We start from the raw sequence: 16,965 nt of genomic DNA on the forward strand, positions 1-16,965 counted from the left end.
GTATTTATCATAATGTGTTACAAGCAGACATGGTCACACATAAGAATTCAATTGCCTCAATTACTTAGGTTAATATTTTTATTTCACATCAAACATCACAATTTATCAGAAATAATCAAACGTGAGATGGTTATAATGTGATGAAGGCTTAAAAGGTGTGAAATCTGACTGAGAGAAGCTGGAGTCCTTAATATGTCCTGAAAACAAAACGGTTTTATCAGTGACTTATCCTCTGTCTGAATCTTAAAGATGTTATTTCATGGTGCAAGACACTAACCTGCGTTTACTGTGGGACTGATCAGGACGCTTCCCTGCCCAGCTGGAAGCCTGGAAGACCTTGGAGATGTTCTTTTTATGGACCCTGCTGTGGTCCTTTAGCCAAATTTCATATAATCCCTCAGGAAGGATAGGTGAAGTTAGTTAAGGACCAACATCACTTCTTTCAACACACACGCCATGAATCTTCATTCATCTTCATGAAATTTCATATCAGCAGTAACTTTGAATCTTAGTTACACAAGAAAATCTTTTTTTAACATGAAATTGAGGCTGGAATAATAACCTAGGCAACAACAAATCCTTCATCCTTCTCTTGGCTCTTGACGGAGGCGGTCGCACTTTCTCCCTCTCCCTTATCTTTCCTGCTTGGCTTCTCATGTCATTTGTATAGTCTGGCTTATTCTTTAACCCTAAGATAGTCTCCCAGACTTGTTCTCTAAAAACCTAAAGAAGAATTATGGATTTTATCAACTGGTCCCTTAATGAAACTGACAACTCCTGGGCTTGGGAGAGCCTGATTGTCCTGCGGAGACATTTGCTGCCGGATACTCGATGGGCAGGGCTGTGAGTACTCAGACTGTGTTTTTTGAACACAGTATGGATAAGATCTTGGAGAAGCTCATAGCTCTGCAATATGGGTAAGATCTGGAAGAAGAACAACGGGAATTGAGAGACCTGATGGCCAGTGATGGACTTTAGACCTACTGTAAAATTGGAAGCAGTTTGTTCGCACTAACCAAAACAACTACCACTTATCCAACACTTATCCATGTCACCATGTAACACACTCGCATTACGCTTGCCTAAGTGTGGGGTTTGGCACATCCTGATTCAAAGAATGAGCAGCTGCCTCACAGCCCACCAATTTTGTGTATTTCCTAGAATTAAAGCACTCCTGGCATCTGTGGAGCTAAAACCCAGTGGATTACTTTTATTTTTTATAGTAATGTCACCACAACAAAAGAAAAAACAAAAAAGTAGTATTACCACATGTGATTGTCGATTGTGAAACCAGTGAATGTAGGCTGGCTGAGGTCTACTCCATTTTCATTTTGCATTTTGTGCTAAACTCAGATGGATTTGTTGCTAGCATTTACCAATAACAGGTAAAAATGATGCGGATAAAAGCTTGAAAATACCATTCACTGTGTAGCAAAAGAAAGCTGCAACAATCCTTTTCTTTTTGTTATTTTGGGTTTGATTCTGTTTCAGACGTGTATGTTTGACCTCTTGGTGTTGGTTACTAAGTCTGGGCAGATCTCTTATACACAACTTTTCTCTCACTTGTTTCAGAAGTCAGAAGAGAAGTTTTTGTTTTTTTAAACACTGTTTTCTAGTAAGAAAATTAAAAGCTAAACTGAATGAGTTTCTTTAGGTGCTCAAAGGATATTAGCAGTGACTGGCAGACAGAGGATGTCTTTCTCAGTAGGAATGATAATTTCCTGGGAGATTAACTTCTTTGGCTCTACTTCCCCTGCTTGGACAGCACACATTGCAAACAGCTGAACCTGCAGTTCGACCTGCAGACCTGCGGCCACCTAGTAAAACAAGACACCACATATGCCTATGAGACATTGAAGGAAGTAGAATTTAACCCTTTAACAAACAAAAAAATGTCAGCTGTTTTGAACATTTATACAATTAATTCAATAGCATTAAATAGAAAAGCAGTGGCTGGAACATTAATATAAATATTATATTACATTAAATTTTTATTTCATATTAAACATCAAAATGAAAACTTACAGGGCCAGGGCTGTAGATGACCCGGAGGCCTGTAGCAGGAGGAGGCTGTTTCACATGGAACCTGGCAGCGACAGAGTGAAATAAACCACAAATAGTTAGGTCAGACTTTTCCCTTTGGACTTGAAGGTGACCCATAAATTGCCTCCACCTAACAGTCCTCATTTCTTTCCGAGGTACTAAAAGACATTTGAAACAAGACCTAAGACTACAAAAATAACCCCCAAAAACCTAAAATCACTTGTCTCTATCTCTCTGGTGGTTTACCTGCATATGTCAAAACCAACATTCTTCATCACAACAGTAATGGTGGAGGAGGTGCCCTCCTTCAGCGTGCCAAAGTCTACGCTCGATGGGATGAGCTGGAAGCCCTTCACAATGGCACCTGTTTGACACTTCCTCCTCACTTGCTCCTCCGCCTGCAGGAGCTTCAACAGAGGACGTAGACAAAGAAAAGTTAACAATGAAAAACTGGCAGCTTGATACTACCCTGATAAAAATATAGGGTAAAGTATGTGTACAAATGGTATTATAGGAACATCTTTTTTTAACACTCCCAATTTTATAGGATATCAGCGATAAAAAGACTCACTCCATCATCAGTGGGATTTAATCACCCCACTGATGATGGAGAGAGGAGAAAAATCCTTCAGGTTATGAAATAATTATGGCACAAACGTATAGATCCTCTAAAGGTCCCTTCAAGGGCCATTTTACTTTTCACAAACAAACAAACAAAAAATGAACTATTGGGATGTAAGTTCAAAGTTTCTCTTAATAAACATTGAGCCCACAGGTGGTAATACTATTAACCAATAGCAAGTTTAATACTAGGGAACCACCCAAAACAAAAACTCGACCAGCACATTTTTGGCAAAAAAAACATAAATGATTTTGTACCGGTGCACTGCAGGATTTAGAGCCGAGGACAGAGGATGGTAGTGCGACTGTAGTCTGTCTGGGCTTTCCACTCACATCTAACTGTGGTGACTTGCATTTCCTAGAAGAATCCCTCCAACTGCTTTCACCTGGACGTGTACACGCACACAGACACACACAGGATAATTCATAAGTTTGCATAGAAGTGTAAATCATATACAGTATTATTTGTCTTTGTACTGAGCCATCAAGTCCTGGCAGAGATTCAACGATCTAAATAAATTTAAATAAAATTCTGCCTCTGTCCTCACAGAGTGCAGTTTCTGACTGATCATACTGCTCCATGTCTGTATGTTCACAGTGGCTTTACGTCATTTCAGTCCTAAAAAATATTTGATGCATTATTGGTGAGGTTTCCAGGAATTAATAGTAATATAAAACATGAGAAGGTTGGAAACAAACCAGCAGACTGAGGTGTGGGGTTGGTGGGTCTCTTTTCTAGCACCCTGCTGCTTCTTGCTGAATGACTAAAAGAAAAAACACACATTAAGCACTGATGATGACAGTTTTGTAAGTGGCTAAATCACAGAGTGAAAAATTAAACAGGAGAAACAGTTCAAAACATAATTTGCTCATTATTACCTTGCAGACTGAGACGGTGTTGGGTTTAAAGGCCTTGGAGCTGCAGTGCCAAACACAAATGTAGTTTAATAAACAGCTTCATGTCACCGAAGTCACCATTAAGACTCATTTATTCTGTTGTTTTGTTTTTTTGGGAAGATTCCAATCAAAAAAACATCTTTAAAACATGTTATACCTCTAGTAAATACTCACAAAGGTATCATAACTTACTGTCCTCCTGTGGCGCATCTTTCAGGAAGCCCTCAGTACTGTCCGACTTGGGAAATGGTGGGAGAGCCATTGACAAACTCCTCATGTCAGGTATTTGTTGCTGTAGCAGACTCTGAGAAAACCAGAAACGGTGCTTCGTGTTTTTCTACACTGCACATAGAAAAATCGACTGGGAATCCTTTAAGATGATGTTAAGAGAATATAGTACCTCGTACAGGGGAATATTTTCTGGGTGGAAAAAGGGAACAACGCTCCTCTTCCTCATAGCCTCTCTGTAGATCTTCTCTTCACGCATCTCCTGCCTAAAATACACACACAAGAATAGAAAAATAGTACAAACTTTAACAGTGGCAGTACTTCTTTTTATCTTTCTGTTAGTAGTACTGAAAGTATTGCAGTAGCTCTAGTTCTGTTCATAAAACCCACTCAGGAAAAGAGAGACGAAAAGTCATTTCTACAATTACTACAAACCAATGTGACTGACAAATGTCCAGATTAAGTCCTATACAAGTCATAAAAAAGGCTAAGATGCAAAGGCTGCTTTGTTATATTAAGGTTATTACTCACAATCAGTAATAATGTTTTTACCTGTACTGTGTAAGTTTTTCAGTCCATGTTGTATCCTTGTCTTTGGTACAACTGGAAAGAAAAAGAGCATTTCAAAAGCATATTTACACAGATTAAAACCCGGAACTTTCACCTTAGTGAAGATGAGATTATTTTAGCACACGTACCGGTTTAATTTCTCCAAGCTGTCACTTTGTGCCGTGGCAAAGTCTTGAGAAACATCTGACTGTTCAGCTGGGCTACAGATTCCTTGGCTGTACAGACTGGCTACGTCCTCTGTGGACACATACAACAAAAGGTGTACTTTCCCCTCAGTATTCTGACACCAAACCAGGACTAAATCAGGTACAAGCCAACTCTAAAAACCAAATGAACTGGTTTACAGATGTTGTCTTACCAACCTGAAATCCTCCTATCAATGGTGTGACTGGCATCATCTTCCTCTGGAAAAGACTACAAAGTGCAATATAAGTCAGCTTTTGTCCTTTATGTTATAGTACAAGGTTTACTTTTAGAAGCCAGTATGTAGTAGAGGGAAAGAGCCACACAATGTTCCCTATAACTATAAACATTATCATTGTTATACTCAATATGTGTATGTGTGTGTGTGCTTACCAAAATCAGATTGATGAGATCACTGGCATGGGCAGTCTCCTCCTCAGAGCGAGGGTCTTTAACTTTCATCTTTTCTGACCGTTGCTCTCTTTCCATCAAACTCTCGATGTATTCCTGCAGTAAAAGCCACATTTCTAGATATGTCTGAAGTCACATTAACGAGATGATTTATATCTTTCTCAAATGTTTTAGCACAAACTCCAGTTTTGAAGACAAATGATAAAGAATAATTTTACCTTTAATCGTGAGTCTACAGTATTTTTGAGTGGTGTGGTGAATGGTCGGTGCTGGTATAGTTCTCTCAGCTCCAGGACCTTAGGGCAGCTCCTGACAGGCCGATGACGTACTGCAGAACCTGCAGGCCTCATTCTCAGACCCAAATTATACACTACGTCAGTACCAAATGGAGGACCTGGACTCTTCTTCTGGATTTGAGAGGAACGCAAAAACAGTAAAATGGATTTCAAGTGCTGTTTCTGTGTGTGTGTGTGATATGTGTAAGCATGTATAGACATACTTCTACTGCGGGGAAGTCATGCCAGCTGCGGTTTCTGAGGTTGGGAGGGGTAATTTCAGGGTTCTGTTTGTTAAGCAACCACTGAGACCACACACTCTGGTGGCTGGGCTTTAGGATAGTGATGCCAAACTCATCTGGAACAGACACACCCACAAACCTCACATTACTTCCTGGTTAACTGAATAGTTTCTTTTATCCATCTCCTGATGTAACAGAATGACAAAAGTACACTCAACATTAGAGACAGTTAACTGTCATTATACACTATGTGGAAGTTTTTTGGGGGACATTCTTTAACAAAAACCACAGAACAATTTTATTCAGTCCAGTTGTTTCTTGATTTAGGAGACATTAAACCTTGTGTGTTTGCCAATTGTTCCTTCAACAGTGCTATGGTAGGGTCCAAGTACGCCTGGCAGAGCAGCTCCTTTACAGTTTGAGAGCTCAGCAGTTCAGTGCCTGAGCCATCCTCATGCACCAGAAACAACCTGGAAGACAAAATAGATATAATAGATAATAGCAGACTGTGAGTAACAATGCCGGACATCAGTTTAGTTATTTGGCATTCATTTCTGCTACCTTTCTTTTAGAGAGTTAAAAAAACATAACAAATACAGTTTATAAGAGTTTTCTTACTAAATGACCTGTGAATTGTCTTTTCTTTGATCTTGTGGACAATTAAAAACAATTGAAATACGAGTGGATGTTGCTGACATTTTGACATACAAGTTCTCAGTAGTCACTACAACTTTATTACATAATGGCTGTTGCATGTAAACACAGAAATAATAGTCAAAAGGGCATTTTTAGGTTGCTTAAGTTTCTCTAGAATTGCATTTTGCCATGGTGACACACAGACACACACACAACATACACACAATCAGCCAAGCTACCTGGGACACTGCTCTCTGGGTTTTTCACGAGGCCCATCCGTTTCACTGTCCTCTTCCTTTTCTAGCTCTTCCTCCGTTTGTTTAAGCGTGCTAGTAGCAGGTCTCAAGTTTAGCACAGATATCTGCCCATCCTCCATAACCTGCAACAAAGTTCAGCATGTTACCAAAAATAAAAATAATACGAGCTTAATGAATTTCTATATTTTTTTCCCATCATAGGTTTTTCTTTGAGACTTTAAGAATATAGCAAACTATTTCATGGATCCAAATTCCCACATTCCTTCTATGCTAACCACCTTAAAAAAGACCTGCACAGCAACATAGGCTCACTATCTTGTGATCAGAGAAACTGACCTGGAAATGGTTCCTATCAGGGTCTGTAATTTCACAGGCCACTTTGCCCGTATGACTCATAGTGTAAATTCCTGTCTGTTCAGTGGGAGTAGACCCCTTTGGACTTGGAGTTACGAGTGGGTCTGAGGAGTACACGCATGTTCCATCGCTTCTGATGGACAGGACTCCTACACTGGATGGGAACACCTTGGGTACAAAGTACAAATATGGATCAACAGTTCTGCAAACAAGTGTCAAAGTGCAGCCTTATCCATGTCTTAAAGTCACTAGTTCCAAGCTTTTATTTAAGTTTTGGTGCCATCTGCTGGCAAATCACGCACCTCGTATTCTCTTTGATTGTTCCCAGTGACGACCGTTCCATCGGCTAAAAAGATATGAGCCGTTTGACGCTCTGGATACATCACTACTGTGGCGCAGCCCTCCTTCTCTATCAACACCATCCGCTCTTTAGCAGACATCCTTGATTCATCCTTCCCACACCCTTTAGTCTCAACATTCTGAGTCGCAGTCTCTTTGGCAAACACACCATGTTCACTATTCATATGCACACTACTTTCAGTACTTTCTTTTTCATCACACATACATCCACACTGATTCAGATTTGTGCACACATGAACAGCTCCCTCCCGGTCACATGCATTCCCTGCACTCTTCCTGCTGATGTCTCCATTGAGACAAGTGTCCTTGACATCCATGTCCCCAGCAATGCTTTCCACACACTCAGTGCAGTCGCTTGCACTTTGAGAGGCTGATTTAAGGGTTACACTCCCTGGCTGCTGTCCTGGAAAAGTAAATGTCACAGGAACATAAATCAGATATAAAAATCTGCTTAGAGATTATAATGTATTTTAATGGTGATAGCATGTATACTGCATATATTTGTGTAGTCATCTGTAAGTGCAGGTCTACTGCTGAGTATGGATTTGATCAATGTACTGTGAGCCTGCTGGTCACCAGTGCGCAGCAAACAGTGTGGATTAGCATTCATTGGCCTTTCTTGCAAGAGGCTGGTAATCCTGGTTCCATCTGCATGCTCTACAACTACAGACCCATCTGGGTTCTGGACAGAAACCACCAGATCCTCGCGGTTCAGCATCACCTAACACAAGAAACCAGAGTCAGCGAGCTAAGTTAGCGATGAAAAGCATAAGACGATTTCAGAATGAGTCTCATTTCTCTCTATATATCATATACTTCAAGGTACTCAGAGAACATCAAAGTGTGAACACTCTGAAATGAAATTTCTGCCCCCAAGCACCGTGAGGATTTTTTAACTCTCACATTTTTATTATGGACTTAATTGCAATGTTGGTAGCCTGTATAATTTAGAAGAAATAGTACTTTCTTGCCTGATGGGTGATGGGGTCAGTAGCCTTGTAAGTGAGAAGGGACGTGGTTGGCATGTTTTTGTGTGTGGTCCCAACAGTACAGATGCGATCTCCACATGGAGTTGTAGTTAACCAACACCCTCTGTGATCCTTAGTCCCCTCCTTTGAGCCCTGTTCTGCAGAGACACAAGACATGCAAAGAGAGTATAACTGTACCACTGAAAATTAATTATCTTCCCAGCAAGCGTCCCGTCACACTCATTACGAGACAGAAGAAGCGCTGTTTTGTATTCAGTGGTACACCAGTCTAACCTTTCTTGCTGTCCTCAGATTCCTGATCAGAGTTTTGCTCCTGAACCTCAGAGTCAGGGACCCACACTGGACCAGAATCCTGACTGAAACTGACTGAGCCATCAGCAAACAGCACCTGCAGTACAAAAAAAACAAGAGAAGCCAGAAAAAACGGGCATGATTCTTCACCGTTTTTATGTAACAATTTGTGCAGCTATTCAAGAACTACCTGCCTGGAGTCAGTTTTATATTTATTTCAAAATGTGCCTCAGTATGAATGAGTGTACCTCTGTGGATCCATCTCTCATGTAACGGATCACAGCTCCCTGGCTGGTGATAATACGGGACAATTCTTTGGAGAGGGATGTATCCTGAAGATGTCTTGCCTTTCCTTTGCCATGTAGAGGAAAGCTTTGTCTCACCATAATACCTCCTTCTTTACATGGACACAAAAACACACACAAATCATGTCACATATATCTGAGTATGACTCTTTAGCATATGCAGAATGGTTAATGGGATTATAGTAGATGCAGAAAGTTGTGCTAAAACTTCATGAAAGACACATTCATTAAATTCAAGCTATTTGTAGATAGGCCACCAAAATGTGGCACTAGTCTCGGCACATAAGCGGGTAAGCAGGTCAATTTGAGCACAGAAGATATACAGATGAGTCTCTACGAGCACGAACAGGGTCCTACTTGCACCAAGGACGGGAGTCTGCAAAACTGACTGCATAGGTACTATAAATTCTAAACACATCCGTTACTGACCTTGTGTATCTTCTCGCAGATATTGCAGCATGAGGCCATTAGGAATAGAGAGGCTGAGACCGCTGAACAAATTTGATTGCTCTGCAGGTTGACCTTCACAACCCTTAGACATACATTACATATTTAGTCTAATGACAGAACATATTTTATGGTTAAAAACCTATGTGTACACGTACATATAGTCTACATTAATCTACATTATTTTCTGTAAACATGTAAATGCGTGTTAACCTGGGACTCTGGAGGTCTGCTGGATGTGGTTTGTGTCTTTGAGGGAACTGACGCTGCATCTTTTTCCTTGGAGCAGTGGATGGAGGCAGATAGAGGAATGGGGTCTGCGATAGAAGTCTCTGGTACTTTGCCTTTGGTTTCCTGGGAAATTACTATAATAATAATAACTTTATTTAAAAAAGTACTTTAATAACACGTAAGGGATTTTCACATCACAAAGAAGACTATAAATCAAACAGAGACAAACTAACTCAACATGGGACATTAAACAGAAACTGCTCACAACAAGTGAGATCAGTGCAGTAAAAAGGAAATATCTAATATGTAGACCATCAGCAAGGCACTAAGCTGTAGCAATTCAAGCCAAGCAACAAAGTGCTTTCTTCTGCTCATCCGATTCAGGCTTGTGAGGAAGCTGGAGCCTATCCTGTTTAAAGTTAAATGGGATTAAAAATATTAAAGTCAATCTTAAAACTTTAATTGTAACCAGTATAAGGAGGCCGAAACACAAGATACTGTTTTGAAATTTTAAAAAAGTGTTTTGAACTAATTGCAGGTGTTAAAAATTCTGTTCATTTGTCTGTCTGTGTTCTTTTCTACAATCCATTTTCCAAAGTCCAGACAGGATGAAATAAATGCACATATACCCTCCTCAATGTCAGAGCGAGTGTGGAAGCACTGAAAGTTTTGAAATGTGTCCAGAAGGAAGCATTACTGGACAGTGATTTAGACCTGACCCACAGTGAAGATAGACTGACATTTGTGGAAGCTACTGAAAAGCATCTCCATCACCTGATGTATCCTGCCCTCTTTCACTGTCTTTCACTAGGGCGTAGAAATGGATGCCATCTGCATAATCTTAAAAAAGAATACTGAGTTTGCAGATAAAATGCAAATAGAGAAGAAAAAGAAGAAGAGCCAAGGATGGATCGATAACTGGGCAAAGGGGTTACTAAAGTGCAGGTCTGACCAAACAAAAACACTACGCTACCAGTACAGTCAAGGCCTTTTAAACTTGATGCTCCAGGCTTAATAAATGTCAGATGCACTGAGTTTATTAACTATTCAGTACTGTATTTAACCCGTTTGCAACTTTAAGTATAAAAAAAAGACTTTCTTTTATAAATATGTACTGTATGTCTGAGTGTAATACCTGTGCGCTCTCCCGTGGGACCGTAGAAACTGTATGAAAGACGAATTCTATTGTCAAGCACAGCTGAGAAGGAGCCCTGCTTCACTGTTTTTATCTCCGCAGGTTCTGCCCCTGAAAGAGACCGCAAACACACACGCACACTAAATGAGTCTATAAATCACATATCATTCACAATATCTGTGGTATTTACACAGGTGTATAAAAAGGTAACCTAAAATTACAACAGGTAGCATCTTTACCTCTACAGTCCTTTTCCGGTTCAATGTTTTTATTGTCTTGGTTATGAGGGGGACATTTTGCAGGATCAACAACAAATTGGTTGATGTGTGTGTAGAAATGATGTCCATCCTTCTTCACAACGACTTTCATTTGGCTGGAACCTGGAGGAAAAACTATGTGTTACTGAGGAATATTTGACCTTTGCTTTATTTATGTTTTTCATTGATTTATGGTGTCATTTGTCTAATAATGGAACTAAGCTCATAAATACTTCAACATTTTTTCCATTCTTAGGGAAATATAGCTGCGGGAGGGGGAGAAAAACTGTACGAATGGTTTAACTTTTTATGTTATCTTAAGATATAACACATGTTTGTAGTTTGCTATAGTGTCTAAGTAAGCTGTTTGTGAGTTTGTAGTTGAAGGTCTGCTTAGATGCATGAAGAACACAGACAGATCCCGTACCTTGAACAAAGCTGACTGTCTCCACAGTGACACGTCCTCCATCGGAGGGGAAAAGGTACTGGAGACAACCTGACACATGGATCAATTTTCCATCCATGATGTAGCCAGTGAAACCCTAAACATTGGACACACACATCATATGCATGGAGTCATTTATTACTTAACCTGAACGAAGCTGTTTCACTTATCAAGACCTTAACCAAAACACGAGTTTAGTTCTGTAATGGGTTCTAGGTGTGTGCTCTCACACTGAAAGGTTCCTCTGCATGCTGTACTTCTACAACTTCATCCACAGGGGGCGCTGTTGTGATAGCTGACTCTGTGGGAGGGTTGGCTGAGCTGCCTTCCGTCCCTGGCCTGCTCTTCTTGTCATCAGATGACGTTTTCTTTTTCTTGTTGTCGGTTGACTTATCCTCCTTTTTCTGCTGCTTATCTTTCGGCAAATCCTCTTTCTTTGACTTTTTGGGTATCGCCTCTTCCTTCTGACGCTCCTGCTCCAACTTCCAGGCCTGTAACACCATAATACTGTAACCATGTAACACTTTGGTGACTCTAAAGTAGTTTAATGTGGCTGTGTTCTATCCTGAGATAATGAGAAATCTTATTTTATCTCTTTACACATAAAATACTGAAAACTGGAACTATTAGAACTGGATTATGAATTTGAACTCATGAATTTATTACTTAACTGCTCTGTGAAAAAGCATCTGAGGGATATAAGAAATGAGACTGCTCTATGAAATTCTCCATGTCAGATTCACGTGTGTGTACTGGTGTGTTAGCCTGTACTGACTTTAAGGGAGCCTTTTCTGACGAAGACTTCCATTCTCTCATCCTCCTTGGAAGAACAAACAGTATTGTCATCTAGTCCAGGAAGAAATCACATATTATATGTATACAGAGGTAAGCAAGGTTAAATCGGTAGAGCCACATATTGATCACTATAGTACGATACCTTTTGGAGAATCAGATTTTGGAGTGTCGTTTCCGTCTTGCGTTGTGTCTCTCTTCGATTCCTCCTGTCTCGTCCACTGTGAAACAGTATCTGCCACATGCTCAAAGTAACTCCTGTACAGACAGACAGGACAATGTAGAGTGAGCTGCAGATTACGCTCTTTAATGAATCCAGGAGTGAGTACTCAGTTCCAACACATTGCTATGACACAGACATGTACATCCATGGAAGCAATCAGCAAAAGATTTCTTACTATTCCTCTTGTAACAAGCATCATTTCACACCTGAACTTGACATCGGTGTGAAGAGCCACATGCCAGAACTCCCTGGACTGGCGTTGAGGACTCATGGGATTGTGGCAAAAAACGTATAGGATGTTGTTATGGCTTCCTCTGAAGGTGTCCAAGCAGCAGTATTCCTCTGATGCTAACTGGAGCAACTACACAAAAGAAGGAAGTCAAAATATCCAAGCAAATGCCTCAAACTGTAAAAACACATAAAGAACGGTGCTGTTTTATGCTTTCCTGCAGGATGTACATAATACTGCTGCAGAGTATAGCCTCAACTTTGTTTAGTTTGCTCATTAAACCCATTTCATCTCTTGCATTTTACATTTAAAGCTTCAGAGTAGAGGAGACTTAACGTGTAGTAACCACAGTACGTCTAATGTGACACCACTAACACATTTAACAAGATAAAACAGATATATCACCTGAGGCAGGACGGTGGCATTGTGGTGCTCAGCATAGCGCCAGTGAAACAGAGATCTCAACCTACAGCTCTGTATGTCAGATAAGTCCAGGTGGCTACACACTCTACCACTCTGCTCCTGGGGGGAAAATACAGGATCCATTGCTGTTTTCTTTTTTTTTTTTAATTAAAGCAAGCTAAAAAATAAATAAATAAAGAGATAAATATAAGAATAATACCTCTCTGTTAGAAGGCTTGTCAGTAAGAAATGTTGGATCTATAGTAAAGTACAGCAGTGATGTAGGGTGTTTCATGAGTGAGTTGTAAAATGTAACATACTGCATGTAAGCAAGTGTCATAACATAACAGTAAGTGAATTAACTAATATAACATCAGACCTTTGTTCCTCATGTTATAAAGCTGCTGTTTAGCAAAGGATAACGGGTCATCCCAGGGGATTACTATTGATGTCTGCTGCTGTGCTGGGTCTGCTATTCCACGTAACACACCCTGCTGATCCACCCCGGACAGCGGCATAGCCTCCAAGACGCTCTGATGAAAAAAACGCTCCACCTCAGGCCATGACACATCATCTGTAGGAAGCCGATGAATCAAGAACTTTATCACAAGATTCACCAACATATACTGTAAGCAGGTACAGTGAGTTGGCCTGAGGCCTTAAGCACAGGTTCTGACCATCTGTGCAGTAGTGCTGTAGCTGCTGTTTGATGGACATCCAACAAGATTTTCTGTTTTTCTGCTGAGTGACTGACTCGATCATCTCCCACACCGGAGACAGTCTCATCATGGACAACTCCACCTCTGTCGGATCGAAATCCTGAACCACCTAAGAGGGTCACGTGCATGTACACAAATACACAGCAGCTCTTGTTAAACCAGGCAGTCATTTTCTTAATATCATGTAAAAATCACACACGGACAACATAAAAACTTGATTTTAAAATACAATAAAATGACTTACACTGATGTCTCTCAAGCGCTGGGCCCGCTCATCATGGTGTCTGATAACCAGAGGTTGCTCAGTCTTCCTGTCAGTTTCCCTTGCTCCAAATTTCGCCACTAGCCTCTAGCACAGATAAACAAAGATAATAAAATTGAGAAACATTAATAAATTGTACACTGTGCTCTAAGCGTACCTGAGAACCCAGAACTCATTGTTAAACTGGAGCTTATAAACCTTTACTGATAGAAGTTAACAACATTATTTGCAGTTAGTTTCTGATCAAGTTTTTCACTTAAGCAGGAGATAAAATTTCTCTTTGCTGGTATGAGCAACAGATCCTAGTAAGAATTTGTTAAAATGTCAAAAATGTCAAATATATTAAATAAGAGTCTTGTTAACCTGACCTAGAGTTGTGATTCTGAGTGAGGGAACACTTATCATAAACATGCAAAGTGTTTGGAGTATTTTTAAGGCCTCAGTGAAAATCTCCCAACTAAAGCAATGTAAACTGTGTTTTTGTGCTTTCTGTGGGGTTTGTGGAACAATGCTGGTGCTGTAATGTGAATTTCCTGTATGCAGGAATAAAAAGCCAGCTTAATGCATATGCATATGTTCATAAAGTAGCAGCTTCAAGCTGTTTTCATGATTAGAGTGAATGTTTAAAAGGAGCTTATGGAAAATCTTAGAAGCAAAGTCATATTTAAAGGAATCCTGTCCTACCCTCCAAAATCTTTCTTCCTTTGAGCTCATGGCTGGTTTCTTAGTATTAGTATTTATTAGACATATATACAGAAAACCTCAATATTTCTGCTAAAGTTACACATTGAATATAGCACCATCTGCTGGTGGTGCACTGGTATGTATTTGTAGCATGGTTACTCTGTTGTACTTGTTATTTCAGCATTACGCAGCTCTGATTAATCTCTACAATAAGGATTAATAAGGACGTGTTAAGCATTATTATATTGGAGTATTTCTTGAAGAATCCATATCTGATTCATTTTGATGAATTAGATTTGGAATTGGATTCTTCTATTAATGCATCCATGTGACTGAGTTATGACTTAAATGTGAGTTTGAGTTCATTAAAAATACAAATGTTTTGAACACCAAAACCTTTTGTTCCGTAAAAATGAAAAAATCTTTTCATGCATAAACAGCATGAAATAGATGACATGGTTTTCCTGTCACATGTTCAGGAAACCGAGTCTTTTACCCCACCCATCCCCCATACGTCACAACCAAGCCCATCCTACTTGGGGAATGTTGCCGCAAGTGCTCTATTACCATAACACAAGAGCTTGTGGGGATTTGCTATTCAGCTTTAAGTGTCTGACACTAATCCTGCCCACAGAAATATGACCTTGTCTTGAGTCGGCGCCTTCTATTTAAAAGGAGAAGGGGGGAAAAAAAGAAAAAAAGCTGCTGCATTGGCCGGGAATCGAACCCGGGCCTCCCGCGTGGCAGGCGAGAATTCTACCACTGAACCACCAATGCTTCACATACTAGGCTGGAGGCTTAGCGATTTTTTGTGGTCTTCTCAGCACGTGTTCTTTGGATTTATCTAGGTGTGTATTGTTATGCAGTGGTACCTATACCTTCTTATCCTCTTCATTCTGTACTGTGTTTAGGAGGTTGTTTAATACATAGAGTCTCTCCTCTTCTTTTTGTACTAGTGGCAAGAAGTTTTGGAGCATATAGCTGACCAGCTGGTGGTCTAACCAGGGGCTGCTGAGAGGTTTGGAGTCCTCAGCCACATGGGAGTGGGCAGACAAGGACTGCTCTGCAGAAATCACCACCTAGAGACACAAATTGTACAAATTCTAATATGTCCTCAGTCCTCATTTTAGCTATTCATTAATCAGTCACACAACATTTTCCCGTCGACCATATTTGGAAATGCTTCTTTCACACACAGTAAGAGATAGAGCAGAACTGCACATTCACAAAACCAAATGCACACATACCTGTTCCAACATACAGTGCAGGATCAAAGGCACAGAGCAGGCCTCAGGAGCAACCAGGTCCAGCAGGTTGTTATAGTAACACATGTCCACATCTAGAGAGAGAGGAAGGAGCCTGTTCTCTGTCCACCAAGAAGAAACCATCCAGGTTTTAATTCAAAATGCCAAACAAGACTACACCAAAATAGTCCATTTGAACAATAACAATAACAAAATTTCACCTTGGTCTCCTGGGGCTTCCTCCTGACCTGACTTCTTCTTGGAGAGTGGGGTTGGAGCTGCTGACACAACCTGGCACAAGGAACAGAAAAATCATCTCCATTCTGACAAATATCAACAAATAAAGAGAAAGAAAAACAATGATGTCAGTGTAGAGGTTCAGGACCAGTGCTGTGGGTCATATCTGGAGTGTTGTTTTTAGATAAAAAGCTATGTTGTCTGATTATCAGAGGATTCATTTCAGTATAGATCTATCCTCCTCAATATACTCTTGAAAAAAAACCCACACATTTACCAACCAGAATATCAACACTTTTATTTTGATAGTGTGATTGACAATCTTTTTTGTATTTTGTTTTGATAAAGCCAAAAACGGAGGGTTAAGTGCAGGTTAGTGAACACTGGTTTGTACCTAGTGGGTTAAAACCAGTGCATGAAGCCTAATGGATAGGCTTCTTAAGCCAGGGATTGTGGGTTTGAGTCACATCACAAGCGTAAGCAGAGTGGCGCAGCGGAAGCGTGCTGGGCCCATAACCCAGAGGTCGATGGATCGAAACCATCCTCTGCTACAAACCTATTTTATAAAATAAATCCATTCAAGAAAACTACCGGTGTCTAACTGTATCTACATATATTTACCTCCACAGGCTCTGAGTGCTTCACAACAGCAGGCACACTGATGAATTTAACATTGTTCCGGTATTGCTGATACTGCCTTCTGACGTCTAGGCAGTCATAGATAAGACTGGCCACACCGTCAAAGATTTGGCTTCCCAACTCCAGCTGGACACACAGCATAGACACACAGACGCGGATTTCAAGTAAAAAGCAGGTCACGTCATGTGATGCTTAAACAAAACAAAGCAGATATGTAATATATAATTCAAACTGGATAACAGAAAAACAAAATAATGTGCAATATTCTAATAAACTCAAAAATGAGACCAGATATGTTAAACACTTATCTACTCACCACAGTTTCAGGGTCCTGCGCGTCAAAGGGAAGCAAGAAGT

General features: G+C 40.2%; 1 protein-coding gene and 2 non-coding genes across 3 annotated transcripts; 1 reads left to right on the top strand and 2 right to left on the bottom strand.

The window, feature by feature from the left end:
* Window positions 1-69: 69 nt before the first annotated feature.
* On the bottom strand, window positions 70-16,959 carry LOC102210771 (sperm-associated antigen 17). The gene is made up of 43 exons (XM_013914623.1): window positions 16,925-16,959; window positions 16,591-16,734; window positions 15,954-16,023; window positions 15,736-15,827; window positions 15,367-15,567; window positions 13,787-13,891; window positions 13,501-13,651; window positions 13,203-13,397; window positions 13,044-13,081; window positions 12,827-12,943; window positions 12,399-12,553; window positions 12,115-12,227; window positions 11,953-12,023; window positions 11,408-11,668; window positions 11,160-11,274; window positions 10,715-10,855; window positions 10,476-10,586; window positions 9,323-9,474; window positions 9,092-9,194; window positions 8,606-8,754; window positions 8,340-8,454; window positions 8,049-8,203; window positions 7,636-7,798; window positions 7,020-7,480; window positions 6,700-6,885; window positions 6,346-6,485; window positions 5,810-5,940; window positions 5,453-5,586; window positions 5,172-5,360; window positions 4,936-5,049; window positions 4,722-4,773; window positions 4,488-4,596; window positions 4,342-4,392; window positions 3,962-4,055; window positions 3,754-3,865; window positions 3,544-3,583; window positions 3,364-3,428; window positions 2,923-3,050; window positions 2,290-2,450; window positions 2,026-2,086; window positions 1,670-1,817; window positions 278-410; window positions 70-197 (listed from the first exon to the last, which is right to left on the bottom strand). The coding sequence occupies exons 4-43, from the start codon at window positions 15,817-15,819 to the stop codon at window positions 188-190; spliced, it is 5,214 nt and encodes a 1,737-aa protein (XP_013770077.1). The 5' UTR covers window positions 15,820-15,827; window positions 15,954-16,023; window positions 16,591-16,734; window positions 16,925-16,959; the 3' UTR covers window positions 70-187.
* Window positions 15,195-15,265, bottom strand: trnag-gcc (transfer RNA glycine (anticodon GCC)). Its single transcript has one exon. It is a non-coding gene; the product is annotated as a tRNA-Gly (tRNA).
* trnam-cau (transfer RNA methionine (anticodon CAU)) lies at window positions 16,449-16,520 on the top strand. Its single transcript has one exon. It is a non-coding gene; the product is annotated as a tRNA-Met (tRNA).
* Window positions 16,960-16,965: the final 6 nt, after the last annotated feature.

Source organism: Pundamilia nyererei, unplaced genomic scaffold, assembly GCF_000239375.1.
Source record: "Pundamilia nyererei isolate P.nyererei 1_Seehausen unplaced genomic scaffold, PunNye1.0 scaffold00211, whole genome shotgun sequence".
Classification (NCBI taxonomy): Eukaryota; Metazoa; Chordata; class Actinopteri; order Cichliformes; family Cichlidae; genus Pundamilia; species Pundamilia nyererei.

Bases quoted from the DNA above. Each gene is read 5' to 3' on its own strand.
- LOC102210771 (XM_013914623.1), bottom strand. From the start codon at position 15,819: ATGTGTTACTATAACAACCTGCTGGACCTGGTTGCTCCTGAGGCCTGC. The intron at 4,393-4,487 runs GTACGTGTGCTA...TTTTCTTTCCAG, and splicing joins AGCTTGGAGAAATTAAACCG to TTGTACCAAAGACAAGGATA. The intron at 2,451-2,922 runs GTACAAAATCAT...CCTCTGTTGAAG, and splicing joins CTAAATCCTGCAGTGCACCG to CTCCTGCAGGCGGAGGAGCA.